We start from the raw sequence: 27704 nt of genomic DNA, 5'->3' as shown, positions 1-27704 counted from the left end.
GTCTATCGACAAATGTCTATCGACAAATGTCTATCGACAAATGTCTATCGACAAATGTCTATCGACAAATGTCTATCCACAAATGTCTATCCTTAAATGTCTATCCACAAATGTCTATCAACAAATGTATATCCACAAATGTCTATCCAAAAATGTCTATCCACAAATGTCTATCCACAAATGTCTATCCACAAATGTCTATCCACAAATGTCTATCCTCAAATGTCTATCGACAAATGTCTATCGATAAATGTATATCGACAAATGTCTATCGTTAAATGTCTATCGACAAATGTCTATCGACAAATGTCTATCCACAAATGTCTATAAATGTCTATCCACAAATGTCTATCGACAAATGTCTATCGACAAATGTCTATCGACAAATGTCTATCGACAAATGTCTATCCACAAATGTCTATCGACAAATGTCTATCCACAAATGTCTATCGACAAATGTCTATCGACAAATGTCTATCCACAAATGTCTATCCACAAATGTCTATCCACAAATGTCTATCCACAAATGTCTATCCACAAATGTCTATCCACAAATGTCTATCCACAAATGTCTATCCACAAATGTCTATCGACAAATGTCTATCGACAAATGTCTATCGACAAATGTCTATCGACAAATGTATATCGACAAATGTCTATCCTTAAATGTCTATCGATAAATGTCTATCCACAAGATGTCTATAGACATTTGTCGATAGATATTTGTGGATAGACATTTATCGATAGACATTTAAGGATAGACATTTGTCGATATACATTTGTCGATACGCATTTGTCGATAGACATTTGTGGATAGACATTTGTGGATAGACATTTGTGGATAGACATTTGTCGATAGACATTTGTGGATAGACATTTGTGGATAGACATTTGTGGATAGACATTTGTGGATAGACATTTGTGGATAGACATTTGTGGATAGACATTTGTCGATAGACATTTAACGATAGACATTTGTCGATATACATTTGTCGATAGACATTTGTCGATAGACATTTGTGGATAGACATTTGTCGATAGACATTTGTCGATAGACATTTGTCGATAGACATTTGTCGATAGACATTTGTCGATAGACATTTTTGGATAGAAATTTGTGGATAGACATTTGTGGATAGACATTTGTGGATAGACATTTGTGGATAGACATTTGTAGATAGACATTTGTGGATAGACATTTGTGGATAGACATTTGTCGATAGACATTTGTGGATGGACATTTGTCGATAGATATTTGTGGATAGACATTTATCGATAGACATTTAAGGATAGACATTTGTCGATATACATTTGTCGATAGACATTTGTGGATAGACATTTGTGGATAGACATTTGTGGATAGACATTTGTGGATAGACATTTGTGGATAGACATTTGTGGATAGACATTTGTGGATATTATTAATTCCCAAATTGACGCCCCTGATCTATTAGCTTGTATTGGTATAAATTATCCGGGTGGATCTCACCTCCTACGAAGATTTGAACCTTTGCATATCGACTTTCATAGAACAAACTATGGTATTAATGAGCCTCTTAGTCGCATGAGTAAACTTTTTAACTTGAACCATTCATCCTTAGACTTTAATTTGACGAAAATGGGTTTAAAAACATTGTTTCGAACCAGTGCTCCACAATCGTGACTGTTAATCAATGTTTTAAATAAATGTTGGATTTTTTGTACTTATAATTTTATAACTTGTAAATTTGTTTGTAATTATTTTGTTTTTATATTGTGCATGTGGGAGGTTGTATTTTTTGTCTACTAACCACTAACATGCACTTATGATGAGCCTCTGATTGTAGTTAAAAGCTTGTTCTAAGCTTACTACATCAAAGAATCTGAAGTGAAAAAAAAAAAAAAAAAAAAAGATAGACATTTGTCGATAGACATTTGTGGATAGACATTTGTGGATAGACATTTGTGGATAGACATTTGTCGTGAGACATTTGTCGTGAGACATTTGTCGATAGACATTTGTCGATAGACATTTGTCGATAGACATTTGTGGATAGACATTTGTGGATAGACATTTGTGGATACACATTTGTGGATAGACATTTGTGGATAGACATTTGTGGATAGACATTTGTCGATATACATTTGTCGATAGACATTTGTCGATAGACATTTGTGGATAGACATTTGTGGATAGACATTTGTGGATAGACATTTGTCGTGAGACATTTGTCGTGAGACATTTGTCGATAGACATTTGTCGATAGACATTTGTCGATAGACATTTGTCGATAGACATTTGTGGATAGACATTTGTGGATAGACATTTGTGGATAGACATTTGTGGATAGACATTTGTGGATAGACATTTTTGGATAGACATTTGTGGATAGACATTTAACGATAGACATTTGTCGATAGACATTTAAGGATAGACATATGTCGATAGACATTTGTCGATAGACATTTGTCGATAGACATTTGTCGATAGATATTTGTGGATAGACATTAATCGATAGACATTTAAGGATAGACATTTGTCGATATACATTTGTCGATAGACATTTGTGGATAGACATTTGTGGATAGACATTTGTGGATAGACATTTGTCGATAGACATTTGTGGATAGACATTTGTGGATAGACATTTGTGGATAGACATTTGTGGATAGACATTTGTCAATATACATTTGTCGATAGACATTTGTCGATAGACATTTGTGGATAGACATTTGTGGATAGACATTTGTGGATAGACATTTGTGGATAGACATTTGTCGATAGACATTTGTGGATAGACATTTGTGGATAGACATTTGTCGATAGACATTTGTGGATAGACATTTGTGGATAGACATTTGTGGATAGACATTTGTCGATAGACATTTGTGGATAGACATTTGTGGATGGACATTTGTCGATAGATATTTGTGGATAGACATTTATCGATAGACATTTAAGGATAGACATTTGTCGATATACATTTGTCGATAGACATTTGTCGATAGACATTTGTCGATAGACATTTGTCGATAGACATTTGTGGATAGACATTTGTGGATAGACATTTGTGGATAGACATTTGTGGATGGACATTTGTCGATAGATATTTGTGGATAGACATTTATCGATAGACATTTAAGGATAGACATTTGTCGATATACATTTGTCGATAGACATTTGTCGATAGACATTTGTCGATAGACATTTGTCGATAGACATTTGTGGATAGACATTTGTGGATAGACATTTGTGGATACACATTTGTGGATAGACATTTGTGGATAGACATTTAACGATATACATTTGTCGATAGACATTTGTCGATAGACATTTGTGGATAGACATTTGTGGAAAGACATTTGTGGATAGACATTTGTGGATAGACATTTGTCGATAGACATTTGTCGTGAGACATTTGTCGATAGACATTTGTCGTGAGACATTTGTCGATAGACATTTGTCGATAGACATTTGTCGATAGACATTTGTGGATAGACATTTGTCGATAGACATTTGTGGATAGACATTTGTCGATAGACATTTGTGGATAGACATTTGTGGATAGACATTTGTGGATAGACATTTGTGGATAGACATTTGTGGATAGACATTTGTCGATATACATTTGTCGATAGACATTTGTCGATAGACATTTGTCGATAGACATTTGTGGATAGACATTTGTGGATAGACATTTGTGGATAGACATTTGTCGATAGACATTTGTCGATAGACATTTGTCGATAGACATTTGTGGATAGACATTTGTGGATAGACATTTGTGTATAGACATTTGTGGATAGACATTTGTGGATAGACATTTGTGGATAGACATTTGTGGATAGACATTTGTCGATAGACATTTGTGGATAGACATTTGTGGATGGACATTTGTCGATAGATATTTGTGGATAGACATTTATCGATAGACATTTTTGGATAGAAATTTGTGGATAGACATTTGTGGATAGACATTTGTCGATATACATTTGTCGATAGACATTTGTCGATAGACATTTGTGGATAGACATTTGTGGATAGACATTTGTGGATAGACATTTGTCGATAGACATTTGTCGATAGACATTTGTGGATAGACATTTGTGGATAGACATTTGTGGATAGACATTTGTCGATAGACATTTGTGGATAGACATTTGTGGATAGACATTTGTCGATATACATTTGTCGATAGACATTTGTCGATAGACATTTGTGGATAGACATTTGTGGATAGACATTTGTGGATAGACATTTGTGGATAGACATTTGTGGATAGACATTTGTCGATATTATCGATAGACATTTGTGGATAGACATTTGTGGATAGATATTTGTGGATAGACATTTGTGGATAGACATTTGTGGATAGACATTTGTCGATAGACATTTGTCGATAGACATTTGTCGATATACATTTGTCGATAGACATTTGTCGATAGACATTTGTGGATAGACATTTGTGGATAGACATTTGTCGATAGACATTTGTCGATAGACATTTGTCGATAGACATTTGTCGATAGACATTTGTCGATAGACATTTGTCGATAGACATTTGTCGATAGACATTTGTGGATAGACATTTGTGGATAGACATTTGTCGATAGACATTTGTAGATAGACATTTGTGGATAGACATTTGTGGATAGACATTTGTGGGTAGACATTTGTGGATAGACATTTGTGGGTAGACATTTGTGGATAGACATTTGTCTATAGATATTTGTGGATAGACATTTGTGGATAGACACTTGTGGATAGACATTTGTCGATAGACATTTGTGGATAGACATTTGTGGATAGACATTTGTGGATAGACATTTGTGGATAGACATTTGTCGATAGACATTTGTGGATTGACATTTGTGGATAGACATTTGTGGATAGACAACTTTTGGATAGACATTTGTCGACAGACATTTGTTGATAGACATTTGTCAATAGACATTTTTTATAGACATTTATCGATAGACATTTAACGATAGATATTTGTCGATAGACATTTGTCGATTTTTAGCGACTTTTCTAGCGACTTTTGAAGCCAAGCATTTCTGAGTTGTGAAACGTAAATACTATTTTTATTATATTACAGCACTGGTCAAAACCTTGTGAAAAATAAGACCAGAAATAAATTGTCAACAAAAACTTAAATTCTATTATTCTTATTCGAAATCAGCTTAAATTACTTTACAAAAACTGTCATACCTATGAACTACCAGAAATCGTTTTAAAAACAAATGTATTTAAAAATAATGCTGTTGAAGTTCTTGCAACTGAGTATATTGAAGAAATCGATAGTGATCTTTTTGTATGTGATTCAGAATAAATACTGAGTATTTTATTCCAAAAGATTTAAGAATTATCTATATATCTAAATACTTATTAACAATGAGACTGAATTTTAGTTTGTTTTGCCTTTATTTGTTTTTTGTTACTCTAGCCTTAAGTTTGTTGTTAACTTTGAATTTTTGAAAAAAAAAAAAATAAAGTTATTCAAAAATAAATTTTTGTTGAGCCTTATACTATGTTTCCACCTACGCTAAATCCGAGATTTAGCTAAGTAGATTTAGATTAAATCTCGAGATTTATTTTAAATCTACTTCGCTAAATCTTAGATTTGGGTTCAGCTACCCTAAATCTAAGATTGTCGCCTACTTTCAATCCGAGATTCAGAATTAAACTCGAGATTTGTGCTAAATCTACTTAGCTAAATCTCGGATTTAGGATAGGTGGAAACGTAGTATTATTATATTACAATTTTTTTCTAGCGACTTCTAGCGACTTTTTGTCTCCAGAATTTCAGCCAATCTAGTGACTTTTAGCGGTTGGCCAAGCGACTTTTCATTTTAGCTTGTGGCAACACTGTTCACAACTCAGGAATGCTTGGCTTCAAAAGTCGCTAGAAAAGTTGCTAAAAATAATCTAGCGACATCAAAATATTTTTGTCGCGGAAGAAGTTGAAATGTCGCTAGATCTAGCGACAAAGTCGCTAGAATGGCATCCCTGGTCGTGGGTGGAATCTCTGAGACTCTTTTTTGACGTTTCTTTTTCCACTTTTTCTTTTTTCAACATTCCCTTTCATTTCTTTTTGCTTCTTGGTGCAATACAACAACAAAAACTAATTTTAAATCAAAAGAGAAATGTCAAGAGGCATCGTGTAACAGTACGCGCCTCACAGAATGATTATCAAAAGAAAATTCGAAATAAGAGTCAAGCCTCTTGATGTAAACAAAATAATGGATCTCTACTGTAGTTAATTTTTCGAACACGAAAACTTGTCATAAGTGTACTGTCAAAAATGACAAGTATTTTTTTCGCGCCCTTTGCAAAACAAAAAAACAAAACAACTCACAAATCTGTCAACACACAAACGGCTACAGCTGAAAAAGAAAAGCAAAATTTTTATAAAAAAATCACAAATAGGAACAAATTAAAAAAATAAAATTAATGTTTGAGTTTGAAAAAATGCAAGAATTTGATTTATATGAAGATTTAGAATTGCTGCATGTAAAAGAAAAACAAGTAAGTTCAAAAACCCTACCAAAAAAACTATAATCCTTGATTTTACTAGCACATAATTTATTGTAATAGGAAGCTATTGATGATTTGCGATGGAAAGACAAATATGAAGTTGCCTTGAGTACAATTCAAAAACTCCAAACTGAGAAAAAAGAATTGAATAAAAAAATAAAACAATTGGAAATAAATTTTGCCAATCTCCTCGACACAGCTCGGACAGAGATCAAGAGAAAGGACAATCAAATTTGTGATCTACGCAAACAGTAAGTAACCTTAAGTTTTCTTCCCAATCAATTCTTTTCAATCTTATTGCAAACAAAAAACAGGAAAGATGACATTTGTTTTCGTCGATTTAAACCTCAAAATGGAGGAAAGCAATTCACTGAGAATGCTGAAGTTCATAGAGAAGATACATCAAGCGATAGTGCGAAGGTGAACCCATTCTCAAGGGTACCAAGAAAAATTGAGAAGAATAACTCAGATACGGAATCGTTAAGGAAACATTTGGACGATCAATTTCCATTGGCAACATTTTCAAAAGAAAAACTTGCAAATGGAAAACCAAATTTTGATAGAAACAAGTATCGAGATGAAGTTCGAAGAAGTGATTCTCGTGAAAAAGATCATAGTCGAAATAGGCATAGAGACCGGTCGAAAGACAGAGACCGGTCGAGAGATAGAAGTCGATATCAGCATCGCAGCAGAGACAAGGAAGATGAACGAGGTCGACATCGTTTTAATGATCGTAGTGACAACAAAGAAAAAGATCACAAAAGTAATTGGAGCAAAGAACGACCCAGTGGACGGGACAAAGACGAAAGAAGTAAAGATGACAAACGAAAGGGACATGACCGAGATAGGTCGCAAACTAAGAGGTAATCAATAATTTTTTTCTTATACAATTCTTAGCTCTTCATAATAATTAACAACTTTCATTATGTAACTGATTCTTGAGCCATTGTTGATACAAAACTTAAAAATTTAATTAAAAACGAAAATAGTTTTATAAACGGCTCTAAGAAACTTATCATTAATTCCTCTGGTGATAATTGTGCTACAACTTGACTAATAAGGTACAACCATTTCTACATAATATTCTCTTTTTAGCTTGTGGCTATCTTTAGTGACCTCATATTTTTCCTATAGTTTTAGTTTAGTTTTAGTTTTATTGACTTCAAAATTTTAATTCTATTCACAATTTCATTTTTAAGTTTATCTTAAGTCTTAAAATGGTTTGGCCGATGGCCGTCTACCAGACTGACATTTACATTTTAATTTTTACAGAATTATCTTACTAAAAAAAAAAAAAACTAATATAATGCTTTCAAAAATTTAATTTTACAGTTATTTAAACTATTTTTTATACGTTAAAAATTTAGTTTGATTATACAATACATGTTCTGTATCGCAAAGCATTCAGACAATATTGGTATAAAAGATTCCAACCGCGTTCTCCATTTATCAGTTTTATGGTTTCTTCTAAACTGAGCATATCAACTCCAAAGTATCTTTTGCGGAATTCTTTAAGAATTGGACAAACTCCAAGAAAACGGAACACGTCTTCACTTTCTCTTCGATTGCATAAATCGCACAATATAGGAAGACCGGGACGGTGAGGGATGAAATTTAAGTTAAGGAGTTCACCTCTAACATTAAGGATCATACTGATTTTGTGTATGGTGTTATCCGTCAAGAAGTAGGTCTGTTGCTCTAAAAAGTGGTTAACTTTACTATAGTAAGCTCTATATAGTGATGATTCCGCTTCCTCAATAAACTTGTTGTACATTCTGTTACCTGGTTTCATCAATAACTCATCAAATTTCGTTTTAAGCGAATAAGGGTTATCTTCAGCTGATATTGAAAAGGTTATTGAGCAATCATTCGCCAGCTTATACCACTCACCTAGACATGCTCCTCTACAACTAATGATGTGACTTAGCACAAGCCTCGGGATCCTGTTTTCTCCCATCGCCATAACTCTTTTCACATAATTAAAGTGTAGTTTGTTGGTAGTATCCAAGAAGAGCGGGCATGTTCCAGTTTCTAGGTGTAGTATATAGTTGGGGGTCGTACCTGGCAGCCTAAATGTGCTTTTGATGAAAAAACGGAGGAGCTTTTCCACTCCGTTGAAAAAATTTATATGTAGCAATGTGAGAAACGTTATTTCTCAAAAAGCAGCTTCTCCACACGGTGCACATTGCACGCTTAGCTTACGCTACTTTTCCTCGGAGGTGTCTTTTGAGATTCAGGTTAGAGGTAATCAAGACACCCAGATACTTGTACTCCTTGACTATTTCGGCTGTTTCCTCTTGAAATGTCCATTTTTCCATTCTGGAGTATCTCAGTCCACCGCTTCTAAATATCATTATTTTAGACTTTGGGAGGTTAACTGATAGGTTCCAGTCTTTACAATAGCGCTGCGTAGATTCGGCTAGGAAGACTGTATCGTCAGCATACATGAGGCCTGGAATGGATTTTTCCATTAAGCTCTATACCACCATTCAATGCGTTAGTAATGTCCTTTATGTAAGGACTGAAGAGTAAAGCACTTAAAACGCAACCTTGATTGATGCCTGAAACTCATCGGAAAGTTGTTTTCCATCCAACACTCGTGCCACGTTTTGTTTATACATTGCTCTAATGACTGCTATTATTTTTGTATAGATTCCATAATTGTAGAGCTTATAGAAGAGAGCTTCCCGAGGAATGGAGTCAAAGCTGCCCAATGAGGATTTAGTGAGTTGGCCGTTCACGCAGTTGTCAAGACTAAGTTGAAGTCTGCCTTCAACGATGAATCCACCTCCAAATAAGCGCTGTTGACAGTAACATATTATAATTCACACGGCTTTCTATCTTATAAATTAAGTTTTTGAACTAAGCCATTCTAAAAGACAATATTGTTTTCCTCCTACTATCATTCGTTTGATACAAAACAAAAGAACAAAGGGACTCAAGAAAATAACTCCAAATCTGGCAAGGGTTACTTTAAAACTATCGTTTATGCTACATGCTACACACTTGACATAAAGCTTAACAAAAATTGTAAAAAACAAAACTGAAAATATTTGTTTAGCCTACAAATCAACAACACGCTTGGACATTTTTCTCCAAGCTCAAGGTCAAACCCAAAAATAAAAAAAGCCACGAATGTTGTATTAATGTAAAATGTAAACTAATTTTAATCTTTATATCAAAATTGTATGTGTTCTAGTTTTAAGAAACGTTAGTCCTTAACGCATTACAAATTAATAAATAATAATGATTTTACATTATTTGACATTTTTTTTAGAAACAAAACTATCTTGATTGCATTATGATGCTTTTAAAATTTCTCACACAAAAAATGAAAATTAACTTCTTTTCCATTTTGCAGTTCAGACGGTAGTTGGGATAAATACGATAAAATTGATCATCGTTCTCAACGGACTAACCATACAGATGGAAGACATACTAACACAACTGTTAATGGATATGAGTCGTCAAAAAATCTTGATAGCAAACCAAAAGATGCAATTCACACAAAAAAAGATCAAATTAAAGATTCCAAGACTGAACACCACAAACTTAAAAAAAATGTTCCTAATTCTCCTACTGAAAAACGACCAATCAATCAGAAAATAGAAATATTACAAATTGAAATATTAAAAGATGTAAAAGAATTTAAGAAAAATAAAAAAGAAGCAAAAAAGATACAAAAACTACCTGAAACAATTGATCCAAACAAATTGGCAACTGAAAAATCTAATCAATTTATTGATGCACTTTTTGATGATTCAATAATAAATCAATCAGAAGAACCAAATGATAATGATTTATATGATGATATATTGGTAACTAATGCTCAGAAAATAGACTCAATACCTAATGATAATGTGAAAGAAAATCTGGTAAAAACAGATGAAAATTGCAATTTGAATATACAAACACCAAAAAGACAACCTTTGTCATTTGATGAACTGTTTGGTCCATCTCCAGCAGGCAGTCTCTGTTCTGTAGTTGGAAGAGAAAACCCAATTAAATCTGTCGGAGGGTCTTCAAGCGACTCCGACTTTGTTCTAATTGAGAAACCTCTAGAAGATAAGAGAACTGAATTGGTTAAAGCTGCGACAGTTGAACAAATAATCATCGATGATAAAGATGAAAAACATAGTAAATTGATATCTCCTACAAAGCCTTTGACTGTTTCAAAAAGTTCTGGAGAAAAAACTGGCAAAGAAAAAGTATCTAATAACGGAGTAGTGGCATTTCCAATTCCTGCTAAAGATAAACATCTCCCAAAAACAGATGAAAATTTCAATTTGAAATATCAAACACCTCAAAAGCAACCTTTGACAAAGGTTATGGATGATCTTTTTGGTCCATCGCCAGCTACTAGTATTTGTGGATCAAAAAATGTTTTCGTTGAATCATCAGATAATGTATATTTTGTACCAATTGAAAAGTCAGTAAATAGTAAAACAAATGAAACAGCTAAAAAAACTACACCAATAAAGTTGTCCCTTGTAGTTGATGATAGTTCTTGTGACGATGTTATAACTAAAGAAACGAAAGAAGAAAAACAACACTTGATACCCGATTTAGCAAATAAAAATACAAATGATGCTAAAACTTTTAAATTTGTTGAACTTGATTCGAGCTTTTATTCAAGTGAAGATGAAATCAATGAAATTTCTAAAGATAATTTGAATATGTCGCGAGATGAAATTGAATCTCCACCATTTGAAGATTTAACAGATACACCTTCAAAAATATCTGAAACTGAATTGATGGTAAAGAACAAATCTACAAGCAATTCAAGTGAAAAGTTATGTTCTGAAGGGATATCAAATATATCATCGAAATCTGATGAAACACTTTTAAAACCAAATATCACGAATGATGGCACTTTGGATGGCAAATGTAAAGATGCTTTAAAATACCAAACTAAAATGGATAATATTGAACAGAGTCATAACTGTAAGTAGCATGTTCTAAATATTTCCTTATAATTGCTTTATTTTTTTTACTAAAAGATTATAGTCAAAAGGCAAATTAGCTTGGCCAGTCTGGTTGCTGAGGTATTTGCATCCAAATATTTTTTTTTTTCAAACATTCGAAGGCCGATATCTGCAGATAAGTCTCAAACCAAGTTTTGGTAACAGATATTAGTTCACATTAATGATGCATTTAGGTGAAAAAAAATTACAATTTTATTTTTTCCGATTTTCGAAAAAAATGGGGCCAAAAAAAAGCATTTTGAAAAATAATTCAGCAAGCCGAACTCCTACAAAATTTTGGTTTTGAGTTATGAATAGAGCCTAAAGAGTCCTTTCTTTTGATGTCTCATTCGATGGATTTGGAGAAAATTTTTGAAAATTTCGAATTTTTAGACAAGGGGTCCTTGGATAATTCTCGAAAATCTTAAAAAAATAAATTTTTAATTTTTTAGCTGAATGCGTAGGTCTTATCACTGTGATCTCATATCTGTGAACCAAAACTTGTTTCGGGAAATATCTGGTTCCGAATTAAGCAAAAAAAAAATGTGTTCGATTGCAAATAATTCAGCAACCCGATGTCCTACAAACTTTTGGTTTTCAGTTATTCAATTATAATGATTAAAATAATTGCTAGTATATAAACATTTTCTTACACTTTCTTCTATTCTCTTCTCTTCAGCTTTATCCCCAAAGAATTCTTCTCAAACTTCAACTAAACACAATAAAGAGGAAATCTGCAAAAAATACAACTCCAAAAAACGCCATATAACATCACATAATTTTAATTCAATATCAGCATCCGAAGAAAATTTACATCGATCCAGTAGTTCCAGAAGATCCAGAGAAAAACATCACCATCATCGTCGTCATCATGAAAATCGTTCAAAAGAATCAACTCGTTCAAAAAATGAATCTTCACCTCATAAAGATTCACATTCTTCAAGAAAACATTCTAAACACAATCGAAATCGTTCAACTCAAAATCGAAATGAAACAAAAACAAATACCTCGAAAGAAAACTCTGATAAGGTGACCATGAAGAATGATATATCAGAAGCTAGATTAAGTCCGATGTTAAGATTTGATGATAATGATGATCAAAACGAAAAAATTACAGACCAGGATCAGGTGTTTTTCTTACACTGTGATGATATAAGTGATGATGATGAAATTATAGGAAATTCATTTGATAATAAGGATACTGATGAATCAAAAAAAGTTGAAAGAATTGTATTAAAATCAAATGTAATAGAACTGGACTTAATATCACCCGAAAAAAATTCAATTAACAATGAAGTGGAATCAAATCAAAGGGTTATGTCATTGGACGTAGTTTCTGTTCTTCCATCAACTCATGAAAATGGTACTGAAGTTGATATGGAGATCGAATGTAATAAGATATCAGTGGATACAGAACCTCAAGACAAAGTTCTTGCATCCATGCACTCTTCAACTGTTTCAAATGAGAAATCAAGTACCGAGATTGATATAAATCCTTCTAATATTGAAGAAACAGACACAGAAAACAAAATGACCACGACAAAATCTGAAGAAATTTGCCAGGATAAAAACACTTCTGCTGTTTCAAGCGATTTACAACTTTCTGAATTAAAGAACCAGGAACAAAAATCTGAAAACAGAGCAGATTGCCCGAATTTAATACCTTTTGAGTCTTGTAAAAATGAACAAATTGCCAAGGAAAATTTAATCGTTTCCGCTGTTGACGAAAATATAACTTTGAATGATCATGGTTTGGCTTTCGTGGAAGATGTCATAAAGGAACAAATAAACCACAAAAACTACGAAGAAACTGACGTTCCTGTCTTGAATGAATCATCTCAATCATCAATTCATCATGTCGAAATCGATCAGAAGATGAATCTTCAAGAAAAAGATGAACCAAGTGGCGATAAAATAGAAAAAATTATTGAAAAATGTTCTCCAAATACAGCTCAAGAGAAAGCAAGTTCCGAAAAAGTTTTGATTAACGAAAAATCTGGTTCTGATGATAAGTCACAAACTTCCTTAGAAACAAAACCCACTTCTGAAAATTCCTCTGATCGTCAAGTGGAAGATACTGAAATTTCTAAATCAATCTCTGATGAACAAAATACTCCAAAATGTACATCTCCTTATTATAATAAATCTCAGATAAAAATAAATGAATTGAATAAAATAAGTTCAATCGTTCCAAATGACACTGCGCCTACAAAAACAATCTCAAGTCCATTAAAGAAATCAGAGATATCAAATCAAGCAATCGATTCAAGAACAATTCAAAGTTCCTCAAATTCTTCACCAAAAATATTTTCTTCCCATATTTCGCCTCAAAAATCACTTAATTCAACTGACGAATTTGAAAGTTCTCCACCAAATTGTGAGTCTATATCGTCTGGTAGGCGAAAAAAAATCAAAACTCCAAAAAAACGAACAGATGATTCGAATAATCCTACAAATTCAACAATGACAATGGTATCAGATCGATATATAAAATCTGATGACAATAATCATAGTTTCATATCGACACCATTTAATTCAAATGGGATATCATCTGATGATCTATCAGAGATTATAGGAAAAGACAAACATCAGAAAGATGTCAAAGAGCCTGAAAATATCTTAGAACCTCTGTTTCCTAAAGAAAATTGTCAAAACGGGTCAGATTGTAATAACAAAATAATGACGGAAAAGTTAAATTGCAACTTGGAAAGTAAAAATGAAACAGATGAAGTAGAAGATAAAGATAATAATGAGCCAGAATCTAGAAAAAATAATATCTCTTCGTCAATTTTTGATGAATCCCTGGAAAAAGAGGACTTTTCAAAAACTAAAAACGATTCTTTTGTTTCACCTTCTAAATCCCTTCTAAGTACAAAAGATGAAGATTGTCTTCAAACATGCCTGCCAACTCTTTCAAGTGTTGAAAATGTATCGAAAAACACTGAACACATTTCCCCTATAAAATCAGATAAAATTGAAAAATTACAACAAGAAAAGTCAACAATGTTAGAAGAAGTTGATAAAGAAGAAATACAAAAAGATGTTCCATCTTATGCGGATGATTGTCTTCTCAGTTCTGAATTAAGCCTAGAACAAAACAAAGAAGAAAAACAAATAAACGAAAATGTTGTAGAATCATATTCAATAACAATTAAAAGGAACCGTTGTAAAAGGAAAACCGCCATAAAAAATTCAACAGATTCTTCTGATACTAAAATAATGTCGTCCAATGAAATTGTCAATAATGAAAATAATACTTTCTTTCCTGGTGAAAGACTTAATGATAATAACGACGAAATGAACAATCTAAATATTGAAAGAAATCACAAACGGGACACAATAGAAATTATAGAAAATAAAAATAACCAAATTAATGACATGGAATGGGACTTTTATGCTCAAGATAAACCATGTTGTTCTTCTTCAATCAAAAATAAAACCTTAAAATCAAGAAGTACAAAAAGAAATAATCAACGAGATTCAAGTAAAAACCAACAACAAATTGTTAAACAGTCTTTGGATTCCAAAAATGAATTAGTTGAAGGAGCAAATAACTACCAATCGTTGCTTTATTGTGATGAGGTTTTAGATTCCAAATCAGAAGAGACAAATACAAATACGAAAAAAAGAAAACGTAAATTAAAAACACAAAACAACAGCACCACGGAAACTTCGTCACCTGATTGCGAAATAACAAAAACTAAAAGAAAGTACAAAAGAAAACCTAGACAAATTCTTGATAGTTCCATTAGCAATGAAGATGATAAACTTGTTAACGATAGTATTATTGAAGAATCGAAAATAATTTCAACTGAGGTTTTGGAGGATTTTAAAAGTCCCGACTTGAAAGAGTCCACAAAGAAACGAAAAAATAAAAAGAGAAATTCAAATAGTTCGATAGATTCTAAAAATAAAAGTACTGAATTGTCTAAAAGCTTTGAATGTCCTGAAATGGTATCTTCTTTGAATCAGATTGAATCTGGTAAAAATGTTGAAAATATTGTTGATAAACTGCATTCTTCACAGGAGACTAGTGAAATTATACAAGAAAGTCGACAATGTTCTCAAAATGAAACTGAAGATATACAATCGATTCATATCGCACCAGAAAAAGCTTTGGAAGAAAACTGTGATAAAATTGAAAAACTAAATAATGAAATTGATTTCTGTTTAAATAATTCTTCACCTGCCGAAGAAAGTAAAAAAACAAAAAGACAGAGGAAAAGGAAATTATCTAGATCATCAGATGGGAAATTAGAAGAGCCAATTCTCACGCCAAAGAGATCAAGAAAAAATCATAAAAACAAGTGTCAAAAACAATCACCATCTCACGAAACATCTACTAATTCGATGAATGCATTAACACCAACACATCATAAAATATTTTTAAATGATGTCTTTTCTAATGATCCGCCGCCAGTTTATAATGCAAATGATGATGATCTTCAATATCATGAAATTGATGATCGTTTACGTTCAATGTTTCAATCGCCGTCCTATACTCAATCGTCAAATGGAGAATGTACAAATAATGATCAAACAGATTCCACAAGTTGTAATAATGATAACAATGTAACAGTTGATGAGACATTAAATCAAAGTGAATTACCAACGCAATGTGATACATCGACATCATCGAGAAAAGTTTCGTTGGGTTCAAATGAATATGTTATCGAGTCTGTTGGATCGCATACGGCAAATGTTTTTATTACACGAAAAAGATGTAAGAAGCGTACAAAAATTGTTGCAGCTGTTGCAGTGTAAAAGAAGATTATTAGTTTTTGTTACACTGAACAAATTATTTTATTTTTATGTATGTATATAAAAATTTTTTAAACAAAAGTTAAATAAAATATTTTGTTATATAATTTAGTTGGATTTTTTTTTGTGGAATTGATTTTTGGATAATTTTTGGATTATTTTATGAGCATCTAAGAGTTACCCAGTTCTCAGATCTCAGAGTATAGGCCAGGAACGATGGTTTTTATCCCCGAACCTTTTACAGGTCTTTGACCTCCGATTCTGTGTGGTCTTTAAGGTCGTTTAAATCTGTCTAGACTCTTGAGTAAGGCAGCTAGCTGTAAATTAAATGAATAATTGTAAATTTTTCATGCTGGTCTGTACAACTGGGAACTCCTATGGACTATTCTGATGCAAAAAATAAAATAAAGACACACAAAAAAGTTATTTTAGTTCTCAAAACCCATCTTCAGTTTTCTTTGTTATAATGCAAGCTGTACTAATTTGGGGATAAATTCCGAAACGTTGACTAAATAAGCTCATCTACATCAAGCGAATGGACAAAAACGAAAATGTTCCCGTCAAAGTGGTCTTCGTATCCCAGCATTCTGGTTCAATAAGATAAGGAAGACCTTACCTTCTCTTTTGCGAAGCCAAAAGTCTCTTTTATCATGTTTTTAAATAAAGTAGTTTTATAAAACAGTTTTTGAAAAATGTATGTATGTATGTATTTATTAAATTCAATATTAAAAAAAAAGTTCGAACCAATCGAATCAAAATTTTATGTAATCAAGTACTTTTATGGTTTCCAAAATTTAATTCTCATTAATTTTTATTCAAAAACAAAACCGGGTGCGAAAATTTCTTGTCGTTTTCGAGCTATTGAAAAATAAAACCAAAACTACATTTTTCTAAGAAAACTCTTTATTTTTTGTTTACTTGGCTGAACAAAAATTAACTTTTCTTCTTTTATTTCTTAAACGTTCATAGCAGTTGTATGAGAGGATACAATAAAGTGAATAAGTATTGGATTAATCATTAATCTTTTTTAGGGAATTAATACTTTTTTTTCATTGATAATGCCTAAAAACTGACCTGTGAAGTAATAGAAATTGTATACACATTAACTGTTGAAGAAGTATTTCCATACAAGAAAAAATTACGCATACACCCCCGATGACCCAAAAATATCGTTTGATTTGTCACTTGAATGTTTAGGAAAATGTACTTTAAAATAAAGCTAAATTCAGTATATGGTCGAAAATTCAATAGGTATAGTTAGAGTTTTTGATTTTTTAAGGATTCAAGAGAATTATTTTTTTTCTGGAAACCATTTGCATTTTCTTTTCGCTTTAGATTTTTGGCACATTTCTCGTGAATAACCTGGTATAATGATCATAAAAATGAATTTAGGTAGATTATTTGGCCAGTATAATAGAAGTTTTATATATGTACATTCACAATAATTGAAGAAGTGTTTCCATAGAAGAAAAACAATTACGCATACGCCCCAATGACCCAAAAATATCGTTTGAATTGTTACTTGTTCTAAGATAATAAACAAGTAACTTGTTTCTATTATCTTTGGTTTAAGTAACTAGAATATTAGAATGTATTTTAGAAAACTCATTTTTGGATTTTTTAAAAATATAAATTTTTTTTTTTTAAATATTATTTTAAAAACGGGTCAGTGAAATATTTCAAAATTTCGGTTTTTAGTGTTAAAGCAGTTAAATTTGTTAATTCTGTTAATTCCTCAAAATGGCATACCAATTTTGATTTTGAAAAATGTTAGAAAATTTGATTGTATAAAAAATTATTTAAAAAAAGCGACTCTAACGATTTTCAAATATTTTCTTCTTAGAATTTCTTTTTATTTAAAAATTCAGATGGCTAAATTTGTTTTGTGATCAAAATCATTTCAAAAGGTGTTTCATTAATCAACACAGACTTCATATTTTTTTTTAGATAACTGATGAAAATTGTTTATTAAAATATATTATAATATTCCCTAATTTTTTTCATAGAAAGCTTTAAGATAAGAGCAACTTTTAATACAAGAATATTAAATTTTAATTAAATGGAATCCATTTTAAAATAGAAATAAAACCAGACAAGATACTTTTTCTAAATCGTAAATCGTGCATGAGATTCAGAGCCATTTTTGAAAAAAAAAATCACTTTTCTGTTTCCGTTATATGGCAGGTACCGTTAGTTTTGGTCCTAAAAAAAATAAATATTCTATATATTTGTATTTGCAAGAGACGTTATTGTATGGCATTTTGTCATGGCTTTTATTTGTTTCACTGATTGTTTAAAACCCAAAGCAATTTTGTTAGATTTCACCCTACATTGCGCGGATCAGTCCTTTTGCCAGACTGTGAAACAAGCCCTTAGTGAAAAAAAAAACAAAACATTTGAACATCACAAAATTCGATTTATTTTATTAAAACATAAAACAATAAAACATAAATATTCTATAAAATCATTTAAAACAAAATTCCAATTTGAATGAAAAAAATTTTTCTCATAGGACGCAAATAAATAAACAAACAAAAAGACATTTAACATTTAATAGAATAGAATAAGAGAGCATCATGTCAAAGTTATAGTTTTTAAGTTTTCCACATTATCTTAGTTCTCTTTCTTAGTAATTTCTTCTCTAATTAAGTACTGTCTTACAATTGGTACTCGAAATAGTGGTACCGAAAGTACAGCTCCAACGCATGCTCCAATCCAATAAACAATTATATGTTCCAAATTCGTATGACCATTACATCCCCATTTCAAAGCTGTTGCCAAAACAGGATTGAAATAACCACCAGAAAAGTTGAATGCTGAAAACATAAGGTAGTTAAAAGCGTAAACTTTTATTGAGAGGTATTTTCCCATAAGAAGTTTATAAAATTAAAATTTTTGATCTAATCTACTGGTAAAGGATTGATAATAATTAATACTTACCCGCTACGACTAGACTTGTGCCAATAAATGAATCAATAATACTACTAAAACGTGGTCCAGTTTCAGTTAGAGATTTTGATGCTAACCGACATAGGAGGGTTGCAATACCTTCAATCACAGCACCCACATAAGGATGTACCTATTTAAAATAAATATAATAAATATAAATATAAAAAATATAAATATAACACAAAATAAAATATAAAGACAAAAAAAATATGCCAAGGAAAATGTTTCGCTTGTAAATGCATTAATTAATAGATAGTGGGAAAAGGGTCTAGCTAGACCCGGTACTAGCTCTGGCTCTGGTACTCGGTCCTAAGGTAAAGTTAGTACCCCAGCATTTCTGGTTATGTGAAGTTGGCAGCCCCAAATGCATTTTTTTTTAAAACCTGCCTGGTTCGATTACATATGATAGGCCAACTTTTTTTTCTTTAGATCAACCTTAGTTCTGATATTATAATGAAATTAATTTTTTTTCAACCCAAAAACCACAAAAAATAATTTTTTTATGTTCAGTGAAAAAATCGGTTATTATTTACTATGGTTCGTTTGCCCATCGTGAGCCCAAGATGACCAAACATTTTTTATCTAAATCCCACTATTTTTTTTTAAGATAAAAAAATAACTTTTTGTCATTTCAGAAACGGAAAAAGTTAAATTTTTAATCGTGTAAAAATATTGTTAGTTTTAAACCGTGGTTTGTTTGTCGAAGGTAAGCCCAGGATAGCTAACTTTTATTTTCGCTATCCCTTAGTTTAAAAATTATAGAAGCATTATTTTTTTTTTCACCTCAAAAACCAAATAAAAAAATTTTTTTTTGTTCAGTGTAAAAATCGTTGATTTATCACTGTGGTTCGTTTGTCCAAAGTTAGCCCAGACTAAACCACCATTTATTTTTGTCATTCCAACAATAGTTGGTTACAAAGGCTAACTAGTTTCGCTAATTTTTTAGAAAAAGAAAATTAGTACGCATACACCACAGTGACCATTTTAATTTATAAGTTGGAAAAAGTATGTAAATCTACTGGTGTGTGCACTGCGCCTCTAAATGTTATTTATTTGACTTAGAATTCTTATTTGGTTGAATGTTGTCCGTATAACATTCCTCTTAAGAAGCTTAAGTTGATTTGTTTTATTTCACCTTAAAAACCACAATATACAATTTTTTTGGTTTGCGATATGATATACATGCTTAGTATAATCTATCCAATTTGTTTTTCAAAAGTAACAACAAATATTAAATATGGTGTGTGAGGTGGTTTCTTTTTTCAGTTAGCTAAAAAATTATGACAATAATCATTTTTATCAAAAAAACAAAACCGACTTCCATGGTTTTATGGTTTTTCTCATAGTATCTATCGCCAGAACTGAACGAAATTGAAATGGGACCACACTGCAGCCACCAGCTAATACAAAAAGAATCATCAAAATTGGTTCACTCCGTCAAAAGTTATGAGGTAACAAACATATAAAAAAAAAAAACAGACGAATTGAATACCTCCTCCTTTTTGGAAGTCGGTAAAAACAAATTACAAATTTTTTCAAATTACCAACCTCTTAAAAATCAAAATTATCTTATCATAATGGGCTAGCGAAAAACAGTAATGTAATTTGTTGAAATTACTATAGTTAATTGAGAAAAAAATGTAATAAACGACCCTTTTCGGCATTGCATTTCTCATTTCAGGTGTTTTTGATTAAAAACAATTATTCAATAATTAAAGTCAACAAAAACGCACTTGTTGAGTGATAGAACACAGAAGAAATTAAAAAAATCTGTCAAATATCTCTAAAAAAGAAAGAAATCTATTGCTTTTATTCATGTACTAACTAACCGCTAGACTACCGATTTTGAGGTCCTAACTAATTCTCGGTACCTGCCAATTTGATGGTACCGGGGACTAGTATTTTTGTGAAGAAATCACTTGGTGCCGATTTGAGTACCTACCAATAATTGGTAAATAACCAGATACTAGCGGATTTTGAGAAGTTAGCTAGGACCAAGTCCTAACTAGTACTTGTTCCTTAATTGACAGTTTTATGACCTAGTACCTACTTGAGTGAAGAAATGAATTGACAATACTGATTTGAGTACCTAAGACTTTCAAAAAATGTTGATGCAGGCTAGATTCAACAGTTCAGTCTGATCGTCACGAGGAACTAATTGGAAAAATGTTTTAATTGATCGCCAACTAGCTTGAATGGTATTTCATTGAGCCTCAAGTTGAGTAAATTCAAAGTAATACTTATCCTTATTTTATCAAACAAAAAAATCCCTCAATAAACTGTATATTGCGAAATTGTGCACATGCAAAAATGCGGCCTTTTATATTATACCGTAATTTTTCAAAATTCTTACCTGCAAATCAGCTGAACACTCCTCAAAAGCTCTCCCTTTATGAGTTTCGGCAAATTCAAACCACCAAAACACCTGAACAATTCTATACACACAGCATCCGCCCATTAATTCGGCCCATGTTCGCAGTGCTACTTCTCGCAAAGAAATCTTCCCTTCTAGCAAATCTTCCATATGAGTGTAGGGGCATGCCGAAGCATCACCCCAAACTTTACCCCACCAAACGGTAAGGATGAATAGAAAAACTGCATAGGCTGCAACTCCAAAATTATCAGCAACTATTAAAATATAAAAGAAAATCATCTTTTTCAAAAAACAAAAAAACAATTTCAATTTAAAAGGTTACTTATGATCAATTCAAAACAACAGGCACATAGTTCAGCTGCAGCAATAGCTTCATTAACCAGGACTGGTACAAGTCCTTCTTTCAAAAGACGACCAGCTACTTTGCGTGCGATTTGTGCTAGAACACAGCAACCGACCATGAAGCCAGTGCTAACCCCTAGAGCTGACATTGACATTTTTTAAGGCCGTTCGCGTCGTCTTCGTTTTTCTTATGATTGTTTTTCAAATTATGCAATCCCACACAATAAAAAACGATAAATCTGTGATGTAGGTACTTTGTGGAACAATGATGATGCGTAAACTAACAAAACTTTAATTATTCCTATCACGCATAGTCATTTATCTGCCGAATGGCTGGGACCGGGACGATGACGTCGAAACAAGTAAACACATTCAAAACAATTGTATATTTTTGTACACAGAAAAGCGCCAATATCGGTGACGAAATAGTGCAAAATATAGTTTTTCTAACACAGTGTTAGTATGTGTGTATCTGACAGATACTAATTCGTAGCTATAAATAAACAATTTTAATTAAGTACTAATTTTTCCATATGATTTTCTTTTTTTTTCCGTTGAAAATTAAATTTTTTTTTAACACACTTAAACTTAGTTATTAATTTAAGATGTAAAAATAGTTAAAATGACGAAAAAACTTTAAATTTCTTTGGAAAATATTTATGTTGGCACGCAAACAAATTTTGTTGTGGACGCTATTTTATTGAAATAATTTATAAAAACAATGAAAAAGTCTCTGTGAGCCCTGAACATTTGCGACTGATCGTAGAGGTTTGTAATAACATAAAAATGAGGTGCACACTATAGAGAGGAAGCTTCTCACCATTTTTTTCTAAAGTACTTTATGGATATAAATGCTTTAATGTTACGTTTTTTTTTTTGTGAACTATAATAAGTATGCTTAAAAGCTATAATTTGCAAAACTATTCAAAAGACAAAATTGAAAAAAAAAAAAAATTTGGAAGATTTATAAGAATTATGTTAATATGGCAAAGGAATATTTTCAAATGAGAAATGTACGGTAGATAAATATTCGTAAGTAAGGAAAAGTTTGTCGTTAACATTATATTCACTTAATTGGTTTAAGAACTAAAAAGTTTGCTAACTTTTCATGATACTGGTGTTGTGATCAGTTTGTTTGAAATTATAAAGATTCAAAACTACATTTATTTTTTACCAATCGAAAACCCCACTTTATACAACACATCAAGGGTGGAATCTGCTAACGCAATATTGCTCCTAAATTATCGATTTTGATGTATCAAAAGCCTTCAGGTTTGATTTCACACAAGTCTCATGGTTGTACCTTAGGGTGGGTCAAAAAAATCGAAATTTTTTTTTTTTTTTTGATTTTGTACTCCGAAAAATCGATTGCGAATTTTTGAAGATTTTCTCGTTTTTTGCACCTCAAATATCTATTAAACGGTTAGGTAAACGAAAAAAGTGTGGAAGGCCTTTTTTGTAGAGCGTTCAATTTCCTACAAGAATTTGTAAAGAAATTTGCTAAAAAGTCAATTAATAAAAAAAATGATTTTTCTTTTTTTTAGTCTAACTTCTTTTACACTCAAGACTCTTGAAAGATTAATCGATATACATATCCGCAGTTATTTAAGACCGGAGACTATATCACCCTTTCAGCATGCATACACAAAAGGTAGAAGTGTAGAAACAGCCTTACACTGTGCAGTCAGAACAATAGAAAAGTCACTTGTGGTTAAAGAATATACCCTCGCAGCATTTCTAGACATAGAAGGAGCATTCAATAATGTTCATAATAGTGCAATTGAAAAAGCACTCACTGATCTTAAAATAGAAGACACGGTCATAAAATGGATCGTGTGCATGTTGAAAAACAGACAAATAAATAGTGAATTAGGTGGGTCACATATAAAAATGTACGCATCTAGAGGAACTCCGCAAGGCGGTATTTTATCACCTCTTCTTTGGATTTTGGTGATGAATGCGACTCTCATCAAACTGAATAACAGCGGTGTCAAGGTTATAGCCTACGCAGACGATCTAGCTCTTCTAGCGACAGGTAAATACCTAACCACTGTAAGCGAACAATTAGAAAGCGCATTATCCAAGGTCAGTAACTGGACCAGGAGATGCGGTCTCAAAGTAAACCCCCTTAAAACAGAAATGGTACTTTTCACAAACAGAAGGAAAATTCCTCCTTTTGCAGTGCCAAAAATTGATGGCACCCCACTTAAGATTTCGGATAAAGCGAAATATCTCGGAGTGATCTTGGATAAGAAACTTAACTGGGGTCCAAACATTCAAGAAAGATATAAGAAAGCCACGTTTGCACTTTACTCATGCATACGAATTCTTGGCAGAAACTGGGGACCAAATCCTAAAATAATCATGTGGATGTATACCGCCATTGTCAGACCCATTCTGACTTATGGCAGCTTAGTCTGGTGGCAAGCTCTGGAGAAATCCACGAACTTGAAGACCCTAACCAAAGTACAGAGAACAGCATGCATTAGCACTACGGGGGTGATGAGGTCCACTCCAACCGCAGGGCTGGAAGCAATCCTTAATCTCACTCCCTTAGATCTATTTGTACAAGAATTAGCAGCAAACAGCGCCCTACGACTCAGTCAAACAAACATTTGGAATACTAGTCAAAACGGCCACACTACGATCCTTTCTAACTACGTTGGCAACAACGTAAGTACAGATTACATGACCCCTTACTTAGACTTCAACAAGTCTTTTAATGTCAGTTTCCCAAACAGACAAGATTGGGAAAACAGTGTACCTTTCTCAAATGAGTCGACTATCGCCATCTTTACTGATGGTTCGAAAATGAATACTGGGGTTGGTGCAGGTTTTTACTCAGAAAACCTTAACCTTGCCAGTTCTTTCAGGCTCCCCGATCACAGCAGTGTCTTCCAAGCCGAGATATTGGCAGTGAAAAATGCTGCTAAACAAATATCCATGATGGCGATATCACCTGCTGACATCACCTTTTTCATTGATAGCCAAGCGGCAATAAAAGCGATTTCTGCCACCTTAATCAAGTCAAAGCTTGTTTCTTGCTGTCGCGAAGAGCTTAGGGTTCTTGGTATGCAGCATAATGTAAGACTCTGCTGGGTTCCCGGCCACAGTGATGTGTTCGGCAACGAAAAAGCGGATGAGCTTGCAAGGGAGGGCTCAGTTCTTGAACCCTCTCTCATAGACCATAACATCAGAATCCCACAATGTGAAATAAAACGAAATATTGTCAACAATATTTCACAAAAAACAAATGAAAGATGGAACCTCCTAGAATCCTGCGGTCACACCAGGAAACTATGGCCGAACTTCGACGAGAAAAAATCAAACAAGATCTTACTACTTAGTAAACCTTCCTTAAGATCCCTAATAGGCATCTTAACGGGACATAACCTACTAGGATACCACAAAAAGAAAATGGGGCTTAGTACGGATGATCTATGCAGAGGCTGCGGCAATGAGGACGAACAGGAAAACACTGTTCACTTCCTCTGTCACTGCCCAGCACTCTGTCGCACTAGGAAAAAATTCTTAGGAAACTACTTCTTTAATGAATTAGAAGAACTTTCGGAACTTTCAGGCAATAGCCTACTGAACTTTGTAAAGTCCTCCAAATGGCTCGAACAACCATAGCATTCATAGGTTATCACTTTTTCATGAAGTTACAATACTTCAGGGTATCACAAGGGATCTACATTGATCTAAGTGTGACGGTAACAAGATCAACTGTCATCCCATTTAACCTAACCTAACCTAACCTAGTAGAAGCTTTATGTAAAAATGGAAAATTGCGAAGCGGAGGACCTTCCAGAGCTCATATTTGCTGTGTATATTCTAGAGGTGTCTAGCAATCGATTTTTTCGTTTTCCATAATACTCACCGTTTACATTTTTAAAGCTAAAAACTGAAAAAAGTCCGAAAATTTCGCGGTTTTTCGCGCTCCGAGGTATCAGCACCGGTCTCTTAAAGCTGCAAACATGGTTTTAAGCTACTGGTGTCTTTAAAACTCATTTGTGTTTTTTCTCGTTTTTTTCAAAAGAAACTTTTCGTTTGTCGCTGATTATTTATTTTAGTTATTTTAGGCCATTCAAAATAGTTAAAAAGTTCGGCTAACTAACGCGTTAGCCAATTTCACCCCAGGAGATCGACCAACACAAAATTATATTGCGATGCTAACGGTTTTCAGTCACTATAGTGTGCTGCCATTAGCACTACAGCAACCGCACGCCCGCCCGGCCTTGGGCAGATATCACCCGGCGCTAAACACTGGGGATTTTGCGGAAAAAGTCAAAAATTCTTAGCAAAACATTTGCAATCAATGGTATTTCTGAATTCTAGAATCTCGTAAAATCTGAATCAAAATCATATAACTATGTAAAATCGGACTTATAGTTTACTTTTTTAAGCTTAGTGAAGGGACAAGTTCTTCTGAAATTAAAGTTGTGCCATTTTTTTTTTTTTAACCGGCTTATACTTTTTTATTTTTCCACAAAGAAGCCATATTTTGTCTATTATAAATCGAAGGAATAATTACTTTTTAAGATGTTAATGTTTTAGTCCCGAAACAAGTTTTGGTTAACAGATATGATATCACAGTGAACAGGCCTATGCATTCAGCTAAAAAACTCACAAATTTATTTTTTTAAGATTTTCGAAAATTATCCCCTTGTCTAAAAATTCGGACTTTTCAAAAATTTTCTCCAAATCCATCGAATGAGACATCAAAAGAAAGGAGTCCTTAGACTCTATTCATAACTGAAAACCAAAAGTTTTTAGGAGTTCGGGTTGTTGAATATTACTTGCAATCGAAATATTTTTTTTCATTCGGAAGCAGATATTTTCGGATCAAAGTCCCGAAACAAGTTTTGGTTTACAGATATGATATCATAGTGAAGAGACCTATGCATTCAGCTAAAAAACTCACAAATTTATTTTTTTTTAATTTTCGAAAATTATCCCCTTGTCTAAAAATTCGGACTTTTCAAAAATTTTCTCCAAATCCATCGAATAAGACATCAAAAGAAAGGAGTCCTTAGACTCTATTTATAACTGCAAACCAAAAGTTTTTAGGAGTTCGGGTTGTTGAATTACTTGCAATCGAATTATTTTTTTTCATTCGGAAGCAGATATTTGCGGATCAAAGTCCCGAAACAAGTTTTGGTTTACAGATATGATATCAAAGTGAAAAGGCCTATGCATTCAGCTAAAAAACTCACAAATTTATTTTTTTAAGATTTTCGAAAATTATCCCCTTGTCTTAAAATTCGGACTTTTCAAAAATGTTCTCCAAATCCATCGAATGAGACTTCAAAAGAAAGGAGTCCTTAGACTCTATTCATAACTGAAAACCAAAAGTTTTTAGGAGTTCGGGTTGTTGAAAAAAATTGATGTTTTTTTTTTTATATTTTTCTACCTATATATAATTTTAGCCACATTTGCCTACATTTAGAGACTATTAAAAACATTTTCTTTGAAATTATCTTTCGATATGATCTTAATTTGGGTGCCACTGACAATTTAATTGGCAATCAACTTCAATTCGTTGCCAAATAATTAACTTTTAAGATTTTAACTGTTGAATGTTTTGTCAAGTATCATAAGAAGTATGAGTTTTTTGGTAAACTTGTAAATGACTTTTTTGTTTATTATTTTTTTATTAATAATAATAAATTATATTATTATTATTAATAACAATAAATTATATATCCCCCCCGCCGTTTATACGGGAGGGACATTTTTTAAAAAAATTTACTTAATTTGGAAAATAATTATAACGATTACACTAACAATAACGTGT

The 27704-nt window shown here is 32.5% G+C and overlaps 2 protein-coding genes across 2 annotated transcripts; one reads left to right on the top strand and one right to left on the bottom strand.

Moving 5' to 3' along the window:
• The first annotated feature begins 6312 nt into the window (after nucleotides 1-6312).
• Nucleotides 6313-16245, top strand: LOC129919245 (probable serine/threonine-protein kinase DDB_G0282963). Its single transcript, XM_056000100.1, has 5 exons — nucleotides 6313-6508; nucleotides 6578-6768; nucleotides 6832-7380; nucleotides 9879-11461; nucleotides 12161-16245. Exons 1-5 carry the CDS (start codon nucleotides 6434-6436, stop codon nucleotides 16243-16245), a joined length of 6483 nt encoding a protein of 2160 aa, XP_055856075.1. The 5' UTR covers nucleotides 6313-6433.
• Nucleotides 16246-18664: 2419 nt separating this feature from the next.
• Nucleotides 18665-22662, bottom strand: LOC129919830 (aquaporin-11). The gene is made up of 4 exons (XM_056000902.1): nucleotides 21888-22662; nucleotides 21545-21819; nucleotides 19183-19321; nucleotides 18665-19058 (listed from the first exon to the last, which is right to left on the bottom strand). Exons 1-4 carry the CDS (start codon nucleotides 22060-22062, stop codon nucleotides 18856-18858), a joined length of 792 nt encoding a protein of 263 aa, XP_055856877.1. The 5' UTR covers nucleotides 22063-22662; the 3' UTR covers nucleotides 18665-18855.
• Nucleotides 22663-27704: the final 5042 nt, after the last annotated feature.

The sequence above is a fragment of the Episyrphus balteatus genome, chromosome 4, assembly GCF_945859705.1.
Source record: "Episyrphus balteatus chromosome 4, idEpiBalt1.1, whole genome shotgun sequence".
In the NCBI taxonomy this organism is placed as follows: domain Eukaryota; kingdom Metazoa; phylum Arthropoda; class Insecta; order Diptera; family Syrphidae; genus Episyrphus; species Episyrphus balteatus.
The sequence above is the reverse complement of the archived record's forward strand: the minus strand, read 5'-3'. Positions and strand labels throughout refer to the sequence as shown.

What these genes read in the sequence shown, in the direction of transcription:
- LOC129919245 (XM_056000100.1), top strand. Translation starts at nt 6,434, where the DNA reads ATGTTTGAGTTTGAAAAAATGCAAGAATTTGATTTATATGAAGATTTA. An exon ending in TGCATGTAAAAGAAAAACAA is followed by an intron (nt 6,509 to 6,577) that starts GTAAGTTCAAAA and finishes TTATTGTAATAG; the next exon opens with GAAGCTATTGATGATTTGCG. An exon ending in ATTTGTGATCTACGCAAACA is followed by an intron (nt 6,769 to 6,831) that starts GTAAGTAACCTT and finishes AACAAAAAACAG; the next exon opens with GAAAGATGACATTTGTTTTC.
- LOC129919830 (XM_056000902.1), bottom strand. Translation starts at nt 22,062, where the DNA reads ATGTCAATGTCAGCTCTAGGGGTTAGCACTGGCTTCATGGTCGGTTGC. An exon ending in TTGTTTTGAATTGATCATAA is followed by an intron (nt 21,820 to 21,887) that starts GTAACCTTTTAA and finishes ATATTTTAATAG; the next exon opens with TTGCTGATAATTTTGGAGTT. An exon ending in AGTGTTCAGCTGATTTGCAG is followed by an intron (nt 19,322 to 21,544) that starts GTAAGAATTTTG and finishes TATTTTAAATAG; the next exon opens with GTACATCCTTATGTGGGTGC.